General features: G+C 35.4%; 1 protein-coding gene across 6 annotated transcripts in view; it reads left to right on the top strand.

Annotated features, from left to right (window-relative positions):
- AP3B1 (adaptor related protein complex 3 subunit beta 1) overlaps positions 1-26,623 on the top strand; it is a 156,665-nt gene that overhangs the window by 70,820 nt on the left and 59,222 nt on the right. For all 6 annotated transcript variants that reach the window (XR_003994986.1, XM_030511426.2, XM_030511423.1 and 3 more), the window contains 7 exons: positions 4,485-4,594; positions 12,016-12,192; positions 17,483-17,669; positions 18,617-18,747; positions 20,892-21,003; positions 22,465-22,624; positions 25,329-25,503. Coding sequence is in view for 5 of the 6 variants with exons in the window: in XM_030511426.2 (XP_030367286.1) it covers positions 4,485-4,594; positions 12,016-12,192; positions 17,483-17,669; positions 18,617-18,747; positions 20,892-21,003; positions 22,465-22,624; positions 25,329-25,503 (1,052 nt within the window). In the remaining variant the exon portion in view is untranslated. The remainder of the gene's footprint in view (positions 1-4,484; positions 4,595-12,015; positions 12,193-17,482; positions 17,670-18,616; positions 18,748-20,891; positions 21,004-22,464; positions 22,625-25,328; positions 25,504-26,623) is intronic.

Raw genomic sequence — 26,623 nt, 5'->3', positions numbered from 1 at the left:
CCGTTCTGAAAAGCAGAAACTTAATGTTTGTCTGGATACTTAGCTCTAATAATCGCCTCGTTACTTTAGTTTTAACCATTTGCATAACCTTCGAACAACCAAATCATAGAATGGTTTGGGTTAAAGAGACCTTTAAAGGTCATCTAGTCCACCCCCGCTACAGTGAGCAGGGACATCTTCAACTACATGAAGTTGCTCTGAGCCTGTCCAGCCCGACCTTGAATGTTTCCAGGGATGGGGCATCTACCACCTCTCTGGGCGACCTGTTTCAGTGTTTCAGCACCCTCATCGTAAAAAATGTCTTCCTCATATCTAGTCTGAAGCTCCCCTCTTTTACTTCAAAATCATTATTCCTTGTACTGTTGCAGCAGGCCCTGCTAGAAAGTTTGTCCCCATCTTTCTTATAAGTCCCTTTTCAATATTGAAAGGCTGTTGTAAGATCTCCCCAGAGCCTTCTCTTCTGCAGGCTGAATGATCCTAACTCTCTCAGCCTGTCTTTATAGGAGAGGTGTTCCATCCCTCTGATCATTTTTGTGTCCCTCTCTGGAACTGCCCCAGCAGGCCTATGTCTTTCCTGTGCAGAGGACTCCAGAACTGGATGTAGTATGCCCAGGTCCCACGCTTTCAATACCCCATCACCTTTCCTGTCTTTTGATATGTGCACACAGACGTCATTCCCTTAGACTATGAGCCATCCCTATAAAATGTCAGGTTTATTTAGTCCATGACTTTGGGCTCCACCTGTAATTACAGTCTTTCAGGGGACAGAAGTTGGTGTGTGGTGTTGGATTGTTGCACGCTCGAGCCAGTTCTGATTCCATCACTGCTGTGCTTGTCTGGTTTCATCAAAGTTAATTCTTCATTAATGTGGTGATCAAGAGGGAGTTGGGCTCAGATCCACAAATCCGGAGTGGCAGAGGTGGGCACCACGAGATGCCCAGTGTGGTGGTTGGTGTATAGGCATCCTAGAAGTGATAATATACAGTGTTTTATAGCAGTTAACATCAAACAATTTTAATTCATTGGCTATTCTAACCCAAAATCAAATCCCCTTAAGGTACATATGGGACTTCCCCACCATGGGACATCCCCATCATGTAAATTCCTCACGTGTTACCCACCAAGCACACCCAGGTCCTTGAGTAAAAGCAATTCCGTGAATGGGTTTGCCATTGCCTGAGGTAGAAATAACCCAGATTGTTTTCCTTAGCATACTTTTTATGTGCACTACAGGAACTTTATTCCCTTCCACAGTATGTAAAAGTTTTGATTGGGCCTGCCCAGCCCAGCTGACAGGTACTCTAGTGTTGACTAATCAGGTGGCTTTTGCTAAGTGTGTATCCCAGTGTTTGAAAGTTCCACTACTCATTGCTCTCAGTGTAGTCTTTAACAGTCCATTGTGTCATTCGATTTTCCTGGAGGCTGGTGCATGACGTGGGTTGTGATATATACCCATTTGATGCCATGCTCTTTGGTCCAGGTTTTCAGAAATGAGTCTCATTGACTCAATTTTTTCTGCACTACTTTGTCACCATATGACTTGCTTTATCCATCCTTCTGATCATTTTTGTGGCCTTCTTCTGGACCCTTTCCAACATGTCTTTCTTGTGCTGAGGGCTACAGAGCTGGATGCAGTACTCCAAGTCAGGTCTCTCTAGAGCAGAGGGGCAGGATCACCTCCCTCGACCTGCTGGCCACACTTCTTTTGATACAGCTCAAGGTGGAGTTGGCTTTCTGTGCTGCGAGCACACATTGCTGGCTCATGTCCAGTTTTTCGTCCACCAGTGCATCTACCCTTCTCTGCAGGGCTGCTATCTATCTTTTCATCCCCCAGTCTGTATTGATACCAGTGGGTGCCCTGACCCATGTGCAGGACCTTGCAATTGCCCTTGTTGAATCTCTTGAGGTTCACATCGGCCCACTTCTCAAGCTTGTCCAGGTCTCTCTCAGTGGCATCCCATCCCTCAGGTGTGTCAATCACACCACTTAGCTTGGTGTCATCTGCAAATTTGGTGAGAGTGCACTTACAGCCTCACAATGAGATTCAGTTGGTATATTCTTTCCAAAAACAGTTGATGCAGTTTTGCTGCTTTTAGAAATAATTGTTATATAAATTATAGACTGTAGATAAGTAAGTCTTCCGTTGTGTGGTTTAGTTTCTGGAATTACTGGTTAATGTAAGTGAAAGGAAATTTGACTCAGCATCAGTGGTATCAAATGTAGTATTTCAGAATGCAGCTTTTGAATGTTCTCTGGTAATACACTCTTTGCTAAGGTCTTTTCCCTGAGTTTCTATTATAATGTTGTCGAATTCTCAATTATGAAAAATTCTAATTCTGTCCCCACAATTGACTGTCCACTAATTGTTAGTTTTTATATGCATCGTTATTTGGCAAAATGGAGCATTGTGTGACTGAGTATATTTTAGGTCTTTGAGAAGTTGTCCAGTGTCTTCAGATACTATCCTGTTCAGAGCAGTTGCTTCAAAATTAGTGAAGAAAACTAGCAGTGAACATTATACTAAAATTTTTATTATAGCTTGTGAAAAATAAAGTTGCTGATACCTCTCGTAGTCTTCTTTATTGATAAAGGCATTCCTGAACAGATTTTCTGTGATACTTAGTCTTTGTTTTTAAATTTTGGTTTACTTTTTATGACCCTTTAATATAATTTAATTTACACTCTGTTTTGAAATTCTTGCATTCATTTATCATTGTCTCGTATGTACTTTCTCTTTGATAACTCCAGCAGTTAGATTTTCAAATTTTTTTATCACTCATTCAGAATGCAAATTTTATCTCTACCTTTTGAGGGGATTTTTATTTGTCTTCAAACCTAAATATGTGTCTTTTACTTTATGCTCGTTTTGGGATTCTTCGTGTGCATAAAGCAAGCCTCAGAGAGCCTCTCTTCTAGACTAGGTCATCCTTTTTCTAATACAAATGCATTTTGCTTTTGTTTGTACTTTCTTTTTTTGGTATCTAGACTCACGTAAAAGGAACCTATTAGTTTATTTGCATACAATTCTGGTTCAGTTTTTTAAATTTGGTCCCGCAGATTGCATTAAAGTAGTCTCTATGGTGACTTAATGTACTACACATCATTTTATCATGATTGGTTCTACATTGTCAACAGGTGTTTTTAATAATGACTTCATGTCCACTCATATTTTTGGATCCAGTGTTATTTTGCTTAATCATTAAGTAGTATCACAAAACACTCAATAATGAAGGTTGTCATTATGATGTCCCCCTCTCTAAATATTCCAGATTGTAACTTTAAAATTTTGAGAACTCTCTTTTTGTTTTGATGTCTGGCAAAGCGCAATTAGATGAAACTGATCTGTAGGATTGTGTGAGACATTGAGATACATGAAGTAGATGTCTTAGCCTTGCTTTAAGAAATTAGTCTAGAAAAATGGCTAAAATGTCATTTCAGATAAAGGATGACTCAAAAGACACAAGGTAAGATTTAAGCATTTCAAAGGCTTATGGCATAATGATGCATGCTAACAGTTTTTGAAAAGTCTTTCTCCATAAAAAAAGTTTGCTTTCTTAAAAAAAAAAAATCAGACATCTCTTCCTCATACGGTTCTTTTGCAACTTCAGCATGCTTGATTGCTGTCCATGCATCAGTTTAACTCTTGAAACATGGGAATACCTCTATTTAACAAATGGTAGTTGGGCTTTTTCTTTGTTTTAAACAATGATAGTTTAGGAGAAATAGTTACTCCCTTTTTGTAGTATAAATGAAATGTTGAACTTCTATAGTAGTCTGTTTTGGTTTCAGTTTTCCTTGCAGCATGAATTCACTCTTGCATAGAAGCTTACCTCTGCACCAGTGGGTTTTTTTCAGCTTCAAGAATTGGACATTTCATACAAGTTGATCAGGCTGTGAATGTTAGTTGTTACAGTAGTTAAGCACTCCAGTGCATGACTTTGGCATAAATCTTACAACAGCTTGCTATTTAGAAGCTTCGTTTGAATGTACTAGAGATTAGGTTACAGACCCGAGAGAGACTGTTTAAAAGGTGAAAAAGTGCAAAGGAAATGTTTAGTTATTTTTCTTGTTTATGAATGAGCTGTTACATTTAACATTGTAGATATCTTTGAAAATTTAAACAAGTGTTTGTATTTTTAATGCAGGCAGCAAATTACTTATGAATATGCATATTTTCAATGAAAAACAGATGTTTTTTCATGCTGTTCCTCAATCTGAAAAGGAAAAATACAAAGTGCAGCTTTACTAAAAGGCAATTTTAAAAAAGTGTGTAATAGGATGATATTTTACGTTTAGAGCACTTCTGTGTCCTCTTTCTGTGCCTTATAACTTGATTCTGGAAACATCTTTGTTACCAAGTAAATAGAATTCAGTTCTGCAAAGCATATTTAGAAAGCTGATAACATCTTTTACAATCAATTTTTTATGACTTTTTCTTTTGCATAAATGCTTTTAAAATTAATGATTTGTTTTGTCTTAAACAGAAATTGTAGTTGCTGAAAGTGTTGTTGTCATTAAGAAACTGCTGCAAACCCAGCCAGCACACCATGGTGAAATTATTAAGCATATGGCCAAACTCCTGGATAACATTACAGTGAGTATTTGTGCACAATGTCTTATAGTCCTTATTGACTGATAAAAATCACACCAGCTACTTTCAATCTGGGCCATAAATGGAAATAGATATATTAGAGAAATAGAACATTATTTTATTTTTAGCATAAAGTATCATTTTTTATGATCTTGAGGAAATAGAAGCAATCAAATGGTATCAGTTTGTGCCTTAGACCTGGGGAGCTATTTTGAAAGAGATCCCCACATTCTAAATATTTTTCCCTATCCAAAAGTTACCTGATCTTTCCATGGTACCAGACACGCTTCTGTGAGTATGTTGCAATGTTTCTTGAAGTTGCATTTTCATCTTCTGGGTGTTTAAGATTCTGTGGCATTTAACAGTAAAATTTACATTATTACCTGTAATCTAGTCTCAGATTAAATTGACATTTAGGTATTTCAATATTTACTTCTCAAATTTTCCTCAAAGTCCCAGTTATTGATGAAACATTTAGTGGTCTTATCCTATAGGGCTGAAGACGATTAGCTACCTATTGCATCATACCTCAGTGGTGACAGATTTTGATCTGTCAGTAACTATTTTTCTGTAGATGCTATAAATAGAATTGCTTCATTTCATATAATTACACATTTATTGATGATAGAGCAGTAAATATTTTCTAAATCAGTGAATCTGCGATTTTCGATAGTTGACTTTAACAAAGTTTGGAATATTAAAAGAAAAAGGAAATGCGATCTGGTCAGTTCATGCTTGCTGAGCAGATTAAACATACAAATTTTTGGCCACTAGGAGCTCACGATCAAACTTCTTAACTGATGTAAAGAAAATTCTACTGGATTGCTTATATCCAGAATCAAAAGAGGCTATAAGATACTGCTGCTAATTTTGTATCAAATAAGTATTACCTATTTTATAAAAATCACCTGTAATTTCAGAAAATTTGTGCAATATTTTAATTGATAATTACAATCTCATGAATTGTGTATAATCTTATACACATCTTCTTGCACTTTGTCAAATTAGTCATCCTATTTCAGCATATTATTCAAGAGAAAATAGTTGTTTTCTAAATACACTTTTTAACACTGAAAAGCGTTTTGTAGCTATTTTATGCAATTAATACTTCTGAGTTAATATTTCAAGTTTTAAATACATGAAATTTTTTTGAAAGTATCTGAAGTATGGAGGAGCATAGGCACAGAAATGTTTTGATGCTTCTTAAAAGTTGAAACCAATTTAATACTATGTAAAACATGACCAAAACATGAACAGAATTAAATTCATTTAAATAGAAAAGCACTTAAGGTTTTGATTGTTCTGTCATGATTTAGTTTAGGTAAATGATGAGCACTTAGCCACTACAATAAACAAAACCAGTGTGAACTGGATGGAATACACTTTTAGGTTGGTGCCTGAATTTACTTTGTTCGTGTTGTTATAAATTTCACTTGTGTTAGCCTGAGGTTGTGATTGTCACTGATGAGGTGCTTAAAAATCTTTTGAATCAATGTTTCTCTCAGGTCATCCAATCTGAAATTTTCTCATTCTTATCTTCCTTAATTTTGTCTTCATCTGCTTCATCTACAAAGCCATTTAGAAAGTGGTAGGATAGATAGTAAGCTAAATATATCTGGCCAATTACAAGAAATATTAGGAAGTTCAATTAAAAACTACTGAGCTCTTGCAGACTATTGACTCTCATTTACATTAAAGTTTAGGACTAGATCCATTTCAGCTTGCCCTGTAATTGATTATTTCTTACATATCTGAAAAGAGTGCTTATTTTTCTACCTTTGCTATGTTACCATTTGTACCTTAAACTATCTCAGGTGTCCAGGCAAAGATCTTTGAGATCTGTTTTGTGTGTGGTATTTGTTGAGTACCAAGATCATAGTCCAAATCAATATAGCTGTATTCCAGCTCCAAGATATTTTTCCCTAGAAATACTTTAGGCTCCATCAGAATGTGTAGAATTTTTTTTAAAGTCCTGTTATTAATGTTTCAAGGCCAGCTGTATCACTTCTGAAAAACCACTTCTGATTTTTAAGTATCACTAATAAGTAAGTAATCTTCAACTGGTCAGGCTCTATATTAGTTTACATTACTTTGGATAATTTTTTTGTCAGCAGACTGTCTCCTCGCTAAATAGCCCTTTTCTAGGTTACTTGCAAATCTGTTGAACAGCAGGTTTTCCCCTATAGGTCCCTTGGGACATTTGATGATTGCTTCCATTCTAACTGTTTTCTGTCTTTTTTATTATCTAGTCCTTTTTTATTCATGAGAGTGCCTTTCCACCTTGTAAAAGATGGCATTTTCAAAGATGTTGTTTGCAGGCTTTTTCAAAAGCTTTAGAATATGCTCTCATCAAACATGTGCCATATAGTGATACATGACTTCAAAACACCTATGGTCCAGATTTTGTCTAAGTGAGCTTGCAGATTCAATCTGAATTAAGTTTTAAAGCGGATTGGCTAGATTGCATTGATTAAACTGAATTAACATGAGACACTTTTGTGCAACATCCAAAGTATGCCTCTGTTCATTTATCTTAATTCATTTTAGCAATGAATGAATGTAAATCAACCTAACAAGAATTAGCTTTGAGTATAAATGTCTCAGTGGTGGTCTACATGTGAGTATTTCCTCATATAAACAAGGTGCAGTAGTCTCCAAATTAGTTTCTGCCTTTTCATTTTAGAAAAATAATTTATGTTGGTAAATTGTACCCAGTAGTGATTGCTTTCTGGGTGATGGGAATCTTGTAGCTCTGATTTTCTCAAGACTATTTCTTACAGTACTACTAAGGCAGTGTTGGTTGGATTTTTTTCTTTCGATAGCTGGTGGATTCTGACATCGTTGGGTTTTCTTACAGACTCATTTCTCGTTCCTTCTAGAATATGACTGAGACTGTTTTCTTGTCTAGAGATGAGGAGGAACACTTCTTGATGGGATAAAGACAAGATAAAGAGGAAAAATAAGATAGATGCATGTAACTTTGAAGAGTTTAATATGGGGGGGAAAGCATGTCACTTGTGGGAGCAATTAAGAATTACTAATTACTAGTTTGGGTTGGATTCTTATTACTAGATTAGGTGACTGGGAGTTTTTGACACTGCTCTGTCCATTCATCCAACAATAACAAACCTAAGGTCCTCTGCAGTGTTTCTGTGTAATACTGCTTATTGCTATGTTTCTGATATAGCTTCACAGCAGAGGTGGCTTGCTTTCTTGAAGTTCTCTGTTACGTCAATGCTGGGAAGCTATCACAAGGTATAATATTCATATGTTGACATGTATTTCAGTTCTCCAAGATTGACATTCTAGCTACATTCTTTTCCCCAGGATACATTTTAATAGTGTATTCTTAAACCTTTATTTAAGTAATTCCTTAATGAACCATTCTCATAATATGATGGTTTTTTTACTTGCTCTAATAACTACACAATGTTTTAGAATTTGAGAGAAATACATGGCCTTTGGGCCATTGTGTCCAGGACGCTGTACACTGAACTTGAAACAAATATTGAGCTTGAATGAAAAACAATCCTTTTTAAAGGAATTTTATGTGTAGAGGTTCACATAATGGAGGAGTCCTTGAAGGTCTACCATCTGAAAACAAAAAGCCTCCAACACTTGTCTTTTACTCCTATTCTTTCTTGTGTACCTTTCTTCTTGCTGCCAGTCTGATGTTTCACATGGACTTCATCCCTCTTTCCATCTCTGATTCCAGTAAAATTTAAAAGAATTGCTAGCTATGCAATTTTTTTTTTCTGAATTTAGAGAATTAGGCCTCATTTACAATTTGAATATATCCTGGGTTTGCGACAAATGTGGATAACCAGATTTGGTGGGTTTAAGTTGTACTTTAACATAGTATATTGTGTAATAAGGTTAGAGCTGAACTACAGTAGCTTTTGAATATGCTGCTTACAGTGATCTGTAAAGTCTTTATAGTGTCTTTCTCTATCTGCAGTAACCAGACTCTTCCTTTGAGGGGAGAGGGTCTGCCTGGTTTTATTTATTTTTTTTTTTTTTTTTAACTGTTTATTTATTTTCCTCCAGACAGGTAATGGGTTGAAATGGCAGTAGGAACTGCCTTCTGGTACTAAGGCTTAAAAAGTGCACTTAACCACTTGCTCAGGGCACATGGAATAAAACATCAGGCAAAGTAATTTACAATCCTGTTTGCCTTTGAGGATAATGCAGAGCAGGGCTGAATAATGAAAGTATTATTTCCTGCATTTTTGTCAATTCAAGGTCCCTACTTGAGCTAAACTGGAAAAGGCAATGAAGGTCTAGAAGTAGCTTCATTTCTTGTTTGCTGTTTTGAATGCCCTGGAAACAACGGCTGCAGGATCATGCACTTGATATTACATGGTTGAGAGCTGGAAGGCTTAAACAGGAAAAAAGAAGTCTGAAAATGCTAGGTGATTTTGACCCCAGATGAATCCAGTGACACAGAAACATTGGGTTCATCGGTTCGACATACGCTTTTCATTAAAGCGGCTTCCACTTAGGGTTTGATTCAAAAAGTCTCTAATTGATATTGATTCTTGTTGCATAAAATTGTGTTTAATATATACAGTATTTACATAGTAAGCTAACCACCTGGTGAAGAGGCAGAGTCTCATGAGAAATTTCATCTGCCTTCCGTTATTGCTATTTTTCAAATTAGGCTTAATGTATTTTGTATTCTAAAGCTAGTTTATTATTCTAATAATTACGTTTCACAAACTGGGAAAAAACTTTAAAGAGTAAAACACTGTGCTCAAATGCACACTGTTTAAATATATTTAAATATATTTAATTGTGGTTTTAAAGTGTGGTCCTGATTTGACTGAGAAAATTACATCAGTGATGTTTGCCTTTCATAAGTAAAACGATTACCGAAATTGATCTGTTCTGTGCGGAATTTTGCTTTATGAAAAAAACAATAATAGAAAAAGGAGTGTTTCTAATAGTCTCCTGCCCAAACTGTGGTACTTCATGATCTTGTCAGAATTCTAATATTTTAACAAGTCTGTAATGAAATATTTTAGAAAAATAAATCTAGCATAACTGAAACCTGAAGTTGCCTATATATTCTTATTTAGAGGTATATCTCTGTACAGCAGGCAACTTGAACTGCTCCAATACTGGAAAATTTAATGTACCACTCAATTACTATTCTTTAGCCCAATTTAAGATAATAGATGGGGAGTGAGGCCTTAATGCAGTGTAACCTTTGGAACATTAGAAATAACCTCTTTCCCTTCTGAAATCAGTGTATAGGAATGGCATCAGTCTTACCATTTCGCAGGCGACATATTCTGACTGCATTTAAAGTTTTTATATTTAGCAGTTGTTCAGTAGCTTGTTTCTCTCTTTCACACTTGAAGTTCTAAGACCATTTAAATTTCCTTGTCAATTCACACACAAAAAAAATACTAATCTGTATCTCAATCAATACATATATTTATTTATATTAAGTAACTCTTAATACATTATGTTACATCTACCTTAAATACCTTTTCCATGTTTTGAATTGGCATTTATCTCTTGATGGGATTTTTTTGTTGTTGAACTTCTGTATTCAATCTTTCTGTGATCTGATTGCTTTCTCTGTCAACAGACATGGTCTTCTATTTTCCCCATGACATGCCTGCTTATATTTTTGTTGGCATGTGTATTTGCAACAGTATGAAGTATAGAGGCAGATACTGTGAGGTTGACTTTATTCAAAGCTGTTCCCAAACTTTTTGGAGCAGTAAGACATCTTTAATCATTAAAATTTCTTGTGAATGTAATTAGTATTTCTTTAGTGTGGCTTAGTGAGCCAATAATTAGAGACTATGGACCGTAGTTTGCAAATTTTTATCCTGGACCTTGGTAGTTCACTTGTATTTGTTACCTTTTATGAATGTAACTGGAAAGCAGTACTTTCAAATTTTATGTGTATATAGGGTAGGGTACTTAATAGCTGTTCCCCATTGTAATTCTGAGAAATAGGGGTTTGTATATTAAAAACTGACATATGCTGGAAAAGTAATTCAAATGTTATATAAAAGATGCTAAGAATTATTTTTTCAAGAACAACAATGCTGAATTTCTAAAGCTTGTTTCTCCTGTGAATCTTACCTAAAGCAGAACTTATGTTTGCTTAAGTGTAAGCTTATTAAAAAAGAATACTGCATAGAATAGGGACTAATTGAAAGTGTTAGTGCAAATGTTCTTTACTTTTTTAGTAAAAACCAGCAAAATTGTATGAAAATTGCAGTTACAGTTGGAAGCTTTCCTTTTTTTCTGAGCTACAGTCAGTCATTTGGTAGAACAATTATGTTCTGCCCTAGTATTTCAGCATCTGCTGAAGAAGAGTCTCTACAGAACATGACAGCACCACAGTACATAGATGCTATGTAAAACATGCTTCTGCCTAGAAGAATTTTCTCATTGCAGATTTTTCTTCCTTCCTCTCAAGGAAGGAGAATGTTTTTGGGGAGGTGTGTAGCACAGATGCAGTTTTTAATTTGACCACCAGATTATATAGACTAGCTCACCTTTGAGAAGAATGTGTGAATGTTATTTCATTTAACTACTAAGTATTCCTCACTAAACTCTGCGTGGACCATGAGCTTCTGTTTTCTTCTGTGCTTCTACATTTTGCTTCCTCTCCATCTGTGACAGTACTGTGCTTTTGAAGTCTGCGCCATATGCTAGGAGTTCATCTAAAAACCTACTGCCAGTTATTTCAGTGAAACAATGAAGTAGCTCTGAAACAGTAAGACCTGCGAGAAGTTTCTGGTCACAGTGTTTTCAGTTAAAGGGTTAGGTTGTATTCAGAAGTTGAGAACCCTGATGTTGAACTCCTTCCTCCCCAAAATTGTATGTTTAGCTGGCCTTGGACATTTGCAAAAATACGAATCTTACTGTCATAAAATTTTAAATAAAAATGAAGGAAAGATAGCAATAGTCTTAAAGAAATTCTTGAGTTTTTCAAGTAGATAAGCGGGATTTGAGCAAGCTCTATTGTTGGAAACCTTTTTATATAGTCACAAAAAAGCACTGTTCTGTTTCAACATGGTGTTTAGCATAACCTGGTGGCAAGAATTCCCAACCACGTCTTGAAGGCTTGGATTCACTTTCCAGCTGCCACAAGCTTGTACGGTGAACATGATGAACATCACTTCCATGTGCTTCTGTTTCCATTCCTTCTCTGTTTGTCTTGTCAACTTGTAATGCACTTAATGCATGGGTTTTGGGACAGGATCTGTATCTTAAATTGCACGAATATTCAATCTATGACGTTGGCCAATCGAACAGTATTTCATTTTGGTCTCTATTTCTTGCATTGCAGTTGTCTTTAAATAGTATTTTGCTGAACAGTATTTTATTACTGAACACAGACAGGTACTTGTGTCTTTGTGATTGTGTTAACTTAAGAGTGCTCAATGTTTTCTCAGGTTCCAGTAGCCAGAGCCAGCATTCTCTGGCTCATCGGCGAGTACTGTGAACGGGTTCCAAAGATCGCACCTGATGTTTTGAGAAAGACAGCCAAGAGCTTCACTAATGAAGATGACCTTGTAAAGCTGCAGATCCTAAATTTGGGTGCAAAACTCTATTTAACAAACTCAAAGCAGGTAAGCTTAAACTTAGAAGTGTACATATTTAGAGTCACAGCAGGTTTTGTACAGTCTGTGTAGATCAGTAGTGAAGTAACCAAAACTAGTCCATATTATTCTACAAATAAAAGCTGAACATCAGTTTTCAAGAAATCCGAAGAGTCTAAATCTAACCATGAGTCTTTGAGTCTGTAAATATGAATGTAGTGATGAGATCACTCTCTTTTTTTTCCTCTTTCTTTCTAGGGAAATTGTGGATTTTTTTAATTCGCATAAATAGAAAAAAATTATAAATTGTATTACTAGTACCAGATAGTAGATTTTCCAGGTATGATTTGCTGTTTTCTGGTCTAAGACCAGAATTTTCAAAGGAGTTCTGTAAATCTGAACAAGAAGCTGCTCATTTTTTATTCAGAATATCTACAAGGAGATGTCAGCAAAAGGCCCCATTATGTCTTTCCATCAGTACTCATCTCATCTTAAAGATGAGTATTTTTTCTGTATTTCTTTCTGTTTCACTTTACCCTGTAGAGAGTGTGCGGTTTGGTAATCTCTAGCAATAAAGATAATCTAAAAAGGTCAGATAGTGCAAAAAAGATTAACTTGGATCTCCAAGCAGCAGCAAACAGTGGCTATAGGAGGTGCCAACTGCCTCATTCTTCTCAATGACAGCACTGTGAACTTCATCACTCTCTGGCTATGGAATATAGCATCTTGACACTAATTTTTCACTGTAATTCCAATTATTATTACAAAAAAAAAAAAAAGTCCAAATGTAGAAGAAATGTATTATCTGAAATACATGATTTCCTGGGCTACTAGGCCTCTGTTTTACAACATCTTGTACCTCTGCATCTGTGGTGTCGCCTTGTTCTTTGATAGCTATATTCAGCTGCAGACTTCATCTGAGGCTTTATTCTGTGGGAGGTGAACTGTCTTGCCTGCATTCAGATTAGAATGAATGCTTGTCCTTTGCTTATACAGTCTAAAACTGGGACAGTAACAAAAGTGACTTTTTTCTGTCATGCTCCTCTTAGTGAAAATGCAGACTGAGCTACAGGAAGATTGGTTTGATTATCTAAACTGCCTCTTTTTGGCCCATTACATGATATTTAGTAATTTTCCATATAATTTTTGTAATTTTACAGTAATATTTCCACACTGTATTTGGCAGATCCGTTTCCTAAAAGGAGATGATGGTTTCTGTGATGCTCTTCTTCCAGTTTCACATCTTAATAAGTTTTAAACTGTCATTATAAGTGTTGCATAATACTTTATTGAAATACAGTAATGATGATAAAGCAGAAGAAACTGTCTCCTGATATGCCTACTTGAATGAATTTCATCAAAGTGTATTTTCCTCTTTTAATGTTTTAGGTTGTGGAAAAATATGTTTTCTCACATGTCCAAGCTAGTCATATACTAAACTGTAACAGAGAAGGTTGATGACTTGGCTTGATTCAAAGCTCTTTCCAAACTAAAATTTGATGGGTTTGCCTTTAGAAGCTGGCAACACTCTTCCTATATCTACATCCTTTTTCCCAGGAGTAACTTGTCTTTACTTAGTATTAAAACATTTCTTTCTGGAATGACTTCAGTTTCTAAAAAGCCCAGCCATTATTCAGTCTTTTTCAAACTTGAAGGCAGATCTTGCACACTTCACTACTCAATTGTTAGTCTGTCCGTATCTCTTCATCTCCATGTTTTCTCCCTCTGTATCCCACCCCACCACTTAATACTTTTTGAATCCTATATCAGTTTCATCCAAAGTCAATTGAGTTGTGAAAATCTTAAAGATACAATGTCACTTTATTGAAAAGTAGGGCTAGGACAGCCAAAAGAGACTCAGCACCAACCAAACAGACAGAAAGAGCTCTTCCCTGAGGTGAGGGAAAGACAAGTAAAACTCAACTGTTAAGTCTTGTTTGGAAAAAAGCACAAAAATCTGGAGGAAATAAGAGACTGTTATTTTTTCCTCTTCTGTAAATACGTTTTTCTACTTTCTGATAATTGCCTTAGCTTATGTTTAAACACTTAACACAGAACATTTTCAGGAGTGCTTTCTAAGATTCAGGATTTTTGTAAGAATTTCCAATATCTGTGAAATTCTGTGATGACCCCATGAACTTTAAAAGGCTTTTTATAATTTAAGGCAGAGTTTCAGGTTCAGTCCTATCTAGATAAATATGTAATAAGAACAGGCCTTCCTCTGGTTGTCTCTGTTGTTTGGAAAACTTACTTAATTCTTTCATCAATTAGGGATATAAAAATCCTTATGAATGTGCTAGATAGCTGTCTAACTATATAGCCCACATAAGAGAAAGTGTTAAATAGAAAATGTCATCTAATTGCCTTAGCTGTTTCTTGAATATAGTAGAAAGAATAAAGAGATTATGATGGGATTCTGTTGTATAATGCAGTAGAAAGGACTCACACCAGAAAAAGTCACGAGTAATCCTAGTGTGTAAATAGATATGTCCAACATGGTTTAGCACAATAGCCTTATCTTGCGTATCTAAAGAATCAAGTTACTGCAAACTAACGATATCGAAGAGTAGACAGGCAGCTGTTTCTCTCTCATTGTAGAGCCTCATCTGTTGGTGATACTTGTATTATAAAAATTTTCCAGTGGGGATCTATCAATCCTAATATTGGGTAGGCATGAAATTATTGAAGAGAAGTATTACCACTAGAAAATTGTGGAAATATTGCTGAAGGGTGACTTGAAGTGTACTTTTCATATTAGCCAAATGTAAATGTACAAAAAGTAGTAATAGTTTCTAACAGTGTGGAGGTAAAAGAAGTTATATTGTGCCTATATAATGAGTGTGTTCAGATAACAGGCAATGTTGATGTATGATAGTGAATGTATTATAACATATATCAGAATACTTTGCCTTACTGGACAGTCATGGTGTGTAGATTCTGTCATATTTCACCAAAATAATGTACTTACTGAAATAATTTTCAGCTTTGGATATTCCTTTGTTGGAAAAACTGATGTCTATTCGTTAAGGGTTTTTTGTTTCGTTGGTTGGTTTTAATTAAAATTAATTATTAAAATAATTCTATTACCTATCTCCATGTAGAAAAGCTTTGCTACTTGTTTGGTTGCATTGCTATAAGACAAGGTAAAAAAAAGTGTTTTCTTGCTCTTTATGCTGTACATGATGCTTGCAAGGAGACTTCTTGCAGATATGGAGCCTTCTTCCCTGTAAGTTTATTGTGTCTTTATCTGTACTGGACTATGTGGAAAAGATACTTAGGGGAGAGGAAGGGGAGGAAGGAAGGGGAAAGGATCATGGAGAAAATTATTCCATTAAAGAAAATGCGGTCTTTCAGGATCAACTCTTTTATCTAATTCAGTCAACACTCACTGAAAAAATGCCCACCATGATAGCAAGACACTCAACTTTTCCCACCCCTGCAGCAATTCACAAGCAAAAGCCACTGTGTTATGATCTCTTCGGCTGAGCTTTCTGCCGTGGCAGCAAGGAGTCTTGTTTTGTTTTACAGGGGAGAAGTGATGGCAAAGGCTGCAGGAGGTATCCCTCATTTAGTTTAATTCATGCTATCTGGGAACTCACCCTTCCAATTCCATTTAAATTGAACAGCAGAAGTCCTGCATGAGTGCCGATTACGTATGTTCTCTCTGATGCAGTTGTTAAAAAGTTTACACCCTGATGTAGAAATAGCTGCCAATAAGCTATGAAATACATATGGGAAAATTTTACCTTTCCCAGAGCTAAGACAGTACCTTGGGGGGAAAAAATACCTTTTCACAGAACTATCCTTGGGTATCAGAGAGAAAAAAGAAATGAAAAATGTTTCACTGAAAGGCTTTTTTTAGTAATGCTTTTACTATTATTCCAATGTAATATAACTAATTTCTTCAAGTCTTTGCTACCATATGGTATTTTGTGAAATGCTTGCATATCTTGCATTATATGTGATTAAAATTTAAAAGATTTTTTGTTTACTTTGTATTTCACTTATAGGAGTTAATCAATATTCTGAAAAAAGTATTTTTACATCTAGAAAAATCTTTAACTTGCACCCTCAAGGTGGAAATTATGAAACGGAACTTTTCTTAGCAAAATGCACATAACAAAATTGACTGATTTGGGGGTTTTTTTAATTACGTATTTTCCCATTCACATTGAAACTGTGTTATTATAAAAATAACACGATAAACAAGATATATATGCAAGGTTGGTTTCAGAAGAAATCCTCGTTGGCAATACATTTTTAACCCTGTGTTACTCATCCATTCTTAGTTGAAATACTAAAAATTTGCTTCCTTATGATGGTATATAATTTTGGTCTTTTTCTGTTTTGTGGCATATATGCCACATATAAAGTGGCATACTTCTTTCAAGGGTATATAATGGTTACAAGTCTGTTCAGCACTATTGTTCTGGTTACACTACACTATTACTAAGATACTGGGAAAATCTCCCTGATTTTTTATACTTTTTTTTTTTTTTTTTTAGTTTTGAAAACTTAACTGAATTGTTTAAATTATTTAATACATGTTAATATTCTCAGACATCAAATTAGGAAATCCTGTTACGCTGTGAAAAGCTGTGATAATATAAGTTGCTCTCGTACATACATAAATAAATGACCAATATTACTGCAGGCTTTAAGCTTCAAGGAAAAAAATAGAAGAAGTCTTTTATCCTGGTTTTTAGAGGGCATCAGCAGCTTGCTTTTATGAAAAAGTAACAGCTAAATGCACTGCAAATAATTTGCAGTAATCCAGTTCAGTGATTCATGTGTCTGCTTTAATGGGTCATAATTCAGGATAAAGTAACTGAGTGCAGTCAGAGTGCAGACACTGCTTATGCCAGGGACAGTATCTCTTCATAAAACACACCTCAGCAGAAGCAGTTTGCCAGCCCCCTAATACTCTCTGATGTTTTGATGTCCTGCATATTTTTCCGATTAAGTTTTGAGTGCCATGTTTTTAGTTGTATTTCCACATTCATTATCCTCACGTAGACCCTTCAGCGGGTTTGCCATATATGATTATTTTTTTAATGATGCCTTTCTTTCCACTTCAGCGGTTTAATAATCTAGCACATGGCTGCTTCTCAGTACTCAGCATTCACCTCCCCAATACAGAAGAGGACATGTGCTTTGGCTGCAGAATTCCATTTGCAGCTTTAGAAATGCATATTCCCTGTGGAACAACATTTGTTTGACATAACCATTCATTTTTATTACCTCTTTAAATATGTTTATCCAGAGTTATCAATAATCATAAATAACTTGTATTCTGTTCTTGTCCTGTTTTTTTCCACAGACAAAATTGCTTACCCAGTACGTATTAAATCTCGGCAAGTATGATCAAAGCTACGACATCAGAGACCGTACAAGATTTATTAGGCAGCTTATTGTTCCGAATGAGAAGAGTGGAGCTTTAAGCAAATATGCCAAAAAAATATTTCTGGCACAGAAACCCGCCCCATTGCTTGAGTCTCCCTTTAAAGGTATAAGTGCCAAAATCATTTGCTAAATGTTCATCGTGTAAAGGAATGTGGCAGCCTCTCCTATTTCAAATATGCTTACAAATTGTGTTACTTAGCAAATACAAATGATTAATATGCAAGGGTACTCACTCTGCTTACTTGCTTTTCAGCAAGCAAGGTTTACATGGCACAAACACGGTGTGTTTCTCTGATGATAAACCCTGACAAACTGATCCATTTCTGCTCATGCGGATTTTAAATAACAGAAGGTGTTTCTTTCGAGGAAAGTGATTCCTCAATTTAGGAAAATAGCTCTAGTCTTTTACCTGGACTTTAATAGAAGATTGTTAATGTGAGTATTGCAAATGTTTTGTGAATCTGAAATAAATTGAATCTCAATAGATTAGTTTTTTATTGTTTTTCTTCAAAGTCATAATTTTCCCTGTGCATTTTCCCTGTCTTTTTACAAGTAAGAACCATTGTCTGTTGTCTCAAATTAAAAGGTTGACAGGTTATCTTAATTAAAAATGCTCTGTTATTGTGACAGTTTGCAGTTTAAATTTTCATACTTAGTCCCAGTTTTGAAGCTCTAAAAGGAGCTCCGTTTTGAAGAAAAACTATTAAAATTCTGGATGTGTTTGTGCCAAGACATGTATATGGATTGTTTAACTGTGCTGTCATTCTTAATATTCACAGTAAAGTAATTTTTAGAGAAGCTACATTTCAGAGCAACACCTCTAAACACACTGACTGATTAGCTTTTTTATTGACCATTATGGGGGAGATTATCGTAATCTATGGACTGAAATCAGTTTTTTGACCTATGAAGAGCTTCCTAGTTTATATTTATTCCATGACATTTGAGGTAATACAATGGCAATTACCTTTAGCCCTGATTAAGATCGCTCTTTGTGGTAGAGCTCATGGTATTTGTGTCTTTCTCCCCTCCTCCTTTTTTATTTTAATAGATAGGGACCATTTCCAGCTTGGCACTTTGTCTCACACACTGAACACCCAAGCCACCGGCTACCTGGAGCTGTCTGACTGGCCGGAGGTGGCACCTGACCCCTCCGTCCGAAACGTTGAAATAGCCGAGTCGGTACGTCAGCATCATTAAAAGTAGTTTCACTTTGCCAGAAGGCACGCATCAATATAGAGTATTAGACTGAAATACAAGTATTTAAATACTATCTGTATGCTGTACTGAAAAACTTTGATGCACATGAATATCTGTGTTGCTTATTTTAGCTTTGAAACATGCACAATGCTTGCTCTTTTCAACGGGAGAAGCGGATCGACTGTAGGCCGCTTCTGCTTTGCTCATGGATTAAATGGGGGTTTTTCCCCCTCTACCTCACTTCTGATTTCATACCTCTGTTTGTCGTAGCTCTGTTGGCTGTGCTGTAGTTTATCAGTTGTTGTTGATGATGAGTGTAGCTCCTACCAAAGTAGGAGGTGAGTGGTTGGTTGTTTGTGTACAAATCCAAGTCTAAACAGAAAAAAATAACAGGTAATATAAACAAAAGGCAGCAGCAGGGAAGGAAACTATATGTGTTCGGAAATCTGAAGTTTGGAAGAGACCAGTGTTTACATTTCAGATCATCTGGAGATAATTATAGAAGTTTATAATAGAAGTTTATAATAGAAAAGTGTCACCTATTAATGCAGTAGTCACTTGTTGACATGACACGGCTGGTCTTCTACTGTCAATAGCTTTTTGTTACTGGATTGTAAACTCTGAGGCAAAGTCATGTTCTGGTACTGAAGCTGTGATTTATGCCTCAGGTTCCAGAGTCCTCCTAAATGTCAGTGAAAGCTATTAAACAGTAACAGAAATGTAAATGTATTGGAATATAGTGTGATTCCAGAGGTATGTCATTGTAATAGGTATACCCAGAAAAGCACATGGTCCTTGTCACGAACCAACTTCTACAGTAAATCGCACATGAATTAATTTGCAAATGAGACTTTAGGCATAGAATGTAGAGAAAATTCTAAAAAGTAGGTATGACTTGCAGAAACCAGTGAACAGCAATGTGGTAGAATAAGCATTTCTCCTTTGTACTTTAATATTACTTTTCCACCTTTCTATATACATTTCAGGAAAACAGGTATTTGTGTACAAACTTCTGAAGGCTTTTATGGGAAGAATCTGAAGGCACTCAGCTCAAATGGGGAATTATAAATGATAGGGTTGGCATGAAAGAACATGTAAAGGTGCCTTTGTCGTCGTCCCCCCCCCCAAAAATGTATTGCAGGAAATTGATCAACTGGAGTAACATCCATGTACAACATAATAGAAAACATCTCTCTCCAGTCATTTAAATCTCAAAACAAAGATGAAAATCCTTTCCTTTCCTGGGTTTTTTTTTCCCTTCCCCCCAGGTATTTTCTTTGGAGAGTCTCTTCATTGTCATTAATTTTACTACATGTGCCTCTGCAATGTATAGGAGTGAAGCTCGAGTTAAACTGTCATTTACATCGAAAAGAATATTGGCCTTTTAAAATACCAGTTGCTGGGTGAAACATCACAAAGCGTTAGCAGCTTTTGGTGTTGAGAGGAAGCCAGTGTGTCTCTAGAGCCATACACCATTGCAGGTCACTGTTAGAGCTCTTTCAAAAGTTAGTCTTAATTCCAGATCACAGCAGACCTGTATCACACCATATATAGTTTTCTGCCTATTTGTTCGGGTGTTTTTTCCTAGCCTGAGTTTTTATTTTGCTTCTCTAGTAGTACAGGGGGATACAGAAAGAAAAAAAATATGGCTGAAGTATTGACACTTTCTGGTATTCTCTTGGTGGTAAGAATTACTTTTATTTGGAGAATTGCAAAGAAAGTGAAATACAATTCCTCTGTGGCTGCTGTAACTTCTGCTGCTTAGTGGGTCCACTTCTCTTTTCCCCTTAAAATTTGGGATTATAAAGGTGGTGATTAGCCATATTTACCCTTCATTCTAGTGATAGGCTAAACTCAGCTGGATCTAGAGATAAAACTCTCAGACTTCAGGTTCTTTTGACAGAGAAATTTATTTATGGTTACTGATGCTTTTAATCTGCCTTAGTAAATCCTGGTTCTTCTAATTGTGGAAAGTAAGAGAAGTTTAATAGTTTCTCTTCACTTGTTTAGAGGATTTATTTAGGAACTGCTGAATGCTACTACTGCAAGTGTTTTTCTTGGCCATGTTGTGTATCTTTTTGTATTGCTGGTGGTAAAAAGAAGCTTCCATTGAAATACATTTACAGGCAAAGGAATGGACTGGAATTTTAGGTAAACCAAAGAAGGAGAAACCCACTGAAAAGTTCTACTCTGAATCAGAAGAGGAGGAAGATGAGTCTGCTGGTACCAATTCATCAGGTAGATATTTGGAAAGCAACTTGCATCTCCGCTGCCTGGAGAACTGTATCTTCAGAACTGACCACTACTTTAAAAGAATTGGGAAAAGTAAAAAAAAAAAAAAAAAAAAATAACGAAAAGAAAAAGCGAGAGAATTCGGAGCTTTATATAAAATCAGGAAATCAGGGGCAAAAATTTACATTCACTGTAAATGAGTGTATACATAGCTACAGTAAATACAGTGATGTATTAGCAATACTGCAAAATTAGCAATAACTAATACAGGTATGTCTTGTGTGTTTATTGAATGAGTTAGACTTTGCTTTGTTTCCCAGATAAAAAAGCTAGCATGCTATTTTCATCCTGCTTTGAGTCTAGTAAGAGTAATGAGAGTTTGTAACTCCAAGTAAAACTAAATGCACCTAACTTTTTGTGGGAAGAATGCCCATGTGCGTGGTTGTTGGGAACTGTAAGTCTTGGATGTTTTTTTGGATTTTGTCATGGATGAAGTACTATTTTGATAGCATGTGCTGCTACATTAAATGAATGGCCAAACTTGTTTAACTGTGTAGTCTTTCATGGGGTTTATTCAGTAAATTGTGTTATTGCTCTCAAGTTCAACACAATGTTTTCTATTTATTATAATGGGAGTGAGGATGGAGAAGAGAACTGACAGCTGCTGCTTAAGTTCAGTGAGCAAAGATTCCTTTGACCAGTCTCCAGGTATCTTAATGCCAGATAGGCAGTTTGCCAAGACAGCCATTTCAGTAGATGTAATACAGTTCAGGTGTAATGAAGAACATCATTCTCCCAGGTCCAGACTTGAGGCATACAAAATGTTTAGCATTAGAGACTTAAAAGAATTATTAGCATTTAGTTGAATGGAAGAAGGGCACCTTAAAATCTGAACATGGAGGTTCTTCCCTCTCATTTCTAAACTGAGGAGGTACGTAGAAGTGCTACAGAATTGTGTCACTGAAATTAATGATGTCTGAAGCAAGATAGGAATATCTTCACTTCAGATATTTCAATATTTGCTAACTATATGATTGATGAATCAGTGATTCAATCATCACTATCAGTATTCAAGAACAGATTATCTAATTAGGCAATTGGTTGAAAAGATAATCTTGCAGTGGAGTGAATGTGTAGATTAGAGAATTTGAGGTCAACTCTGACTCCTGACAGGGTTGTGTAATTTTGAAGAACCATGTGCAATTAATTTATTATTGGGCTTTCTAATTTGATAAAGTGTAATACCACAGGCTGAAGAGGACAGGGTTTTAACCTTCACAAAATTCTGTAAACATTAGGAGAAAGTTACTGTCCTGCCTGCTTTTGACACAGGGTAAATAATGCTAAAGCTTCCAATTGAATAGTAAAATCCTAAAGCATAGTTTTATTTAAAACAAACTTGGATTCCTAAAATACTTATTAGGTAACATATTAAGAAAAAAATTGTAAGAGTTGTTTTTATTTCAGAGAGTGAGACTGGCAGTGAAAGTGAGGACGAAGATGATAAGGAGGAAAGCAGAAGTAATGAGAGTAGTGGAAGTTCCTCTCCCAGTGATGAATCAAGTGACAGTGAATCAGACAGCAAAGAAAGTACTGCAAAGAAAACATCTAGAGCTGCTAATGAAAGGTAGGTATATATTTTTATGGTTTTAATTTTTTGTGATGCTAGCTGTTAAAGCACGCTTCCTGTAAACAGTCTGCTAAGCGGTTAATTAGTCTTTTTTGGGGGTGTAATGGCCAAGGAGTGATGTCTCCTGTTTCGGTATATGTCAGTAATATTCAGTGTATGAACAGGGTTCATATTTTCGTATTAATCACACTCTCTTATGTTTGGAATTAATTTCTGACTTCAGTAAAATCTTGGGTGGCTTTTTGAAAATTGATGTAACCTTGGGAGGCTGAATAAGTGATCAAACAGTTGTGTGAAACACATAATTACCTTTTGCAGCAATTTTGCTGAGAGCTAAAATTAAGTCCTTCAACACTTTGCCATTATATAACTAAGACAATTGATTTTTCTAAATAATGTTATATTAAAAAGATTATGATCCAAATATTAGAGGCAAGGGCTGTGAAGGGAAACGGTCATGATATTTAAGTGTTAGCGCTTTTTGAGATTGGCCATTATCAACAGCATTATCATGTATTAAAGTATCATTAAAATTTTGAGTAATTGGGGCTAATACCTTGGATTGTGTGAATCTGTTTCTTCCACTGCTGTCAGCAAGTGGCCTCTGCAGACATGATCGCCCTTTACTCTGTAGTCTGCTGCCAGCTCACTTGATGAGTTTGCAGCTCAGCTCAGTCGTGGCTGACAGCGCTGATTGGGGCGTAGTACACACTCTGCTCCTTTTATTACAGACAGTAATTAAAGCAGCTCGCCTTGCCACTTCCATAACAAACACAGCATAATGCCCTAATTATGACTTTATTAATTTAAGTCAGGATTTAATGATTTTAAAAGTGATTTATATTGTTTTTCCTGTTCAGAACAAATGAAATCTGTAGGTTAAATTAATACAGGCTTTTCATCATCGCAAAGTTAAAGAGCTAGTTACCAGTAAATTCTTTTTATTAGAATAACATCTGAAATTTTAAGCAGTAAGGTAAACAATGATTACCCGTCAAAACTGGCTGATGTAGAATAAAGAAACATTTTTAATCTTCACATCTAATTTTAAAGATAAGCTAAAGAGGAATTGTTGAAAACCAACTTACTGCATTTATATAATGTGTTCACAGTAACTTATTTGTTGATGCAACTACAGTTTCAGTTCAATGGCAGTGAAAGAAATGTGGATAATTTTGTCAGTACCTGTGTTACACATCATGAAGAAGAGAATTTAAATAGTGTTTGCTAGTGAATTTTTATGTTTAGTTCATTGACCTCAACAAGTTTTTAAAAGTTGTCATATTTAAACGTAATTTTGATAGTACCTGTTTTTTCACCATGATTTTAATAACCAGATATGCTACACTGGACTATTTTTGTGAAGTGCGTATTCTTTCAGTTTTAGCTTTGACAGCTTCAAGTTTGCTGTTTTCCAGATATAGTGCTTTTCACCAAAATATGCAGGGTTGATTTCAATTTCAGTTAAATGGGTAGGCAATCTTAGCATGAGTTAAATGTTAATAATGATTTTTAATAATTTTGATTAAACATTATTTAGGCAATTCAGTTCTGCAAAGTTCTTGGGAGGGGGAAGGCATTGCCCTAACTATTTTCCTGTCTGTCATGTTTTCCGTTCTCCTCTGTCTTTTTCCCTTCTAAAACATTGCTATCTCAAACAGTAACGCAGCATAGTACATTCTTTTGTACTTCTCCTAAAGCTAAGCAAAAATGCGTAACAGCTTAATTTGAGTCTAGAGGGACTCTTAATAGTTGAGTGGTCTGGATTTGTTTAATTATTGTTGACCTTGTTACTCTTCAAGCACTTTAGTAACCAATTTATTGTCTTGGGGCAGTAGCTGAATCAAGTGGTATATGAAACACCTGATTTGGAAGTATAAAATGGTTGCCTGCAGCACCAAGAACAGAGGGGGTTTTTCTATATGCAACACTAATTTACCTGCTTCATGATAATTATTAGAGAACAATTTTCATTTCTTGCGATAATTCTAGGTAGTAGCTTCCCCCCCCCCGAGACAAAATGGTGATCTATAATTGGCAATTATAGTGTTATTAGAAGCAAAGAAGGCAGATTTTAACAATATTCAGTAGCTATTAGTGCAGAGCAACATAATCCAGCATTGCCAGGGTGAACAGAACTTTGCTGTGGGAAGAACAGTGTCTCTGAAGTCCATTAGCTGTAAGGTACTCAATGTGACCAGAGATGTCAGAATGTAATAGCTCTTCTGTATAAACCCTTTAATGGGTTGAAATATTTGTAGACACTACGGGTCTTATTTCTAGGGGGCTTGATTTAGAAGAATTAATGAAGAAATAAATTCAATGCATTGTTTGGTTTTTTATCTTTTTTAAACCAACCTTACTTTGCAGAAGCATCTTCTAACGTGTCAAGATTCTGTTAATCATAGGTGGAATAGTCTGAAAGTTTCTTTATGTAAAAGGGTGTCTGCACTGTTTCTGAAATGTCACAAACACTGCATGCAAATAATTTTAATATTTAGTATGTTCGCATTTTTGTTTGGCTGTTTTGTTGGTTTAGATTATATGTGATGATTTATTGTGTAACAGCTGAGTTTTTTATCGTAAATACTGATTTTAAATTCTTTTAAAAAAACTTTGAAATGTTAACATAGTAGATTGCCTAAGCAGATTCCTTTGGTGGTTTTACATGTCTCTTAAGTAGTTTTTTCTTAATATGTAGTGATTCAGAGGACACTGAAAAGAAAAAAAAGGGAATCTCCAAAAAGATAACCACATCCAATTCCTCTGATACGGAATCCGCTTCATCAGAAGAAAGTTCTTCAGACTCCAAGTCAGAATCAGATTCTAAAAGTGACTCTGAGCCTGGAAAATCTAGATGTACTACCTCTAGTAAGGTAAAATAAGGTTTTTTTAAAATACCCTATCAAATAATGGGAAGATGCTTTTAACCATCCATATGTGTTTCTTTCTGCAGGAATGGAGATGGTAGTGGTTTTATGGCTATCTAAAAACCCAGAATGTCTGAAAAAATTTTTGACCTTTCATAGAAACACCAATCTCAAAGTAGTTTGATAGGTAAAGCACATAAGAATATTTTAAAATTAAAAGTGTATTTCAGTTTTAATTCTGTTCTATTTTCACTCCAGGTAGATAAAGAATAATAGAACCTAATTAATTTTTTAGGTTACTGTTGAACTGGTGAAAGCAGCGTAGTTCACAAAAGTAATATCCTGATTTGGGATGATTGTTATCTTGAAGTGTGATTACTAGAGGACCTCCATCTGACAGTGAGCAAAACCAAGAAACAAATGTTAGTATATTGTTTCTTGAGAGTTTGAAGACATTGTAGTAAAACCACTAGCTGCTTTTAACATTTCCTGTTAAAATTGAAAGTGGTACAGTTAATGCATCTGTACTTGAGGTGTGTACATAAGTTATAGAATTAATATTCTTAAGACTAATGAACTTTTTATTGCTCATTGTCTCTGATAGGAATAAAGCTTAAAAATTGTTGCATTACTTCAAATTGTATTACCTTTCTTACAACATTGATGAAGTAGCAAACTTTCAAATGCATCTTTTTTAAATGCATCTTTTTTAAATTGGATTTGGAAATGTTTGAATAAGCAGACATATTCAACGGAACCATTCATGTGTGAATTCAGTTTTAATTCCTTAAGTTAGTAAAGAAAAGGAGGTTAAAAGCTCACTATACTCAAGATACCATTATAGAGCTAAAGCTTATAGCATGAATTGGTTTCTATTTCTCTACCTTTCATTTAAAAAAATAATTAAATGGGGAAATTTATGCTTAATCTGTAAGGGTAGAAGCATAAAAGAATTTCTGAAACTTGCTTTTTTGTTATCAAATATTTCTTGTGCATTTCTTTCTGTATATTTTATTAAAAAAAAAAAAAAAAAGGATAAAATTGTAGCTCAGAAGTTTCCATTTTAATACCAATATGTGGCTTTGGAAATTGATACTCTGATTTTGAATTAAGCCAAGACATTTCA

Source organism: Strigops habroptila, chromosome Z (assembly GCF_004027225.2).
Source record: "Strigops habroptila isolate Jane chromosome Z, bStrHab1.2.pri, whole genome shotgun sequence".
Classification (NCBI taxonomy): domain Eukaryota; kingdom Metazoa; phylum Chordata; class Aves; order Psittaciformes; family Psittacidae; genus Strigops; species Strigops habroptila.
This window is presented reverse-complemented; position numbering and strand designations above follow the sequence as displayed.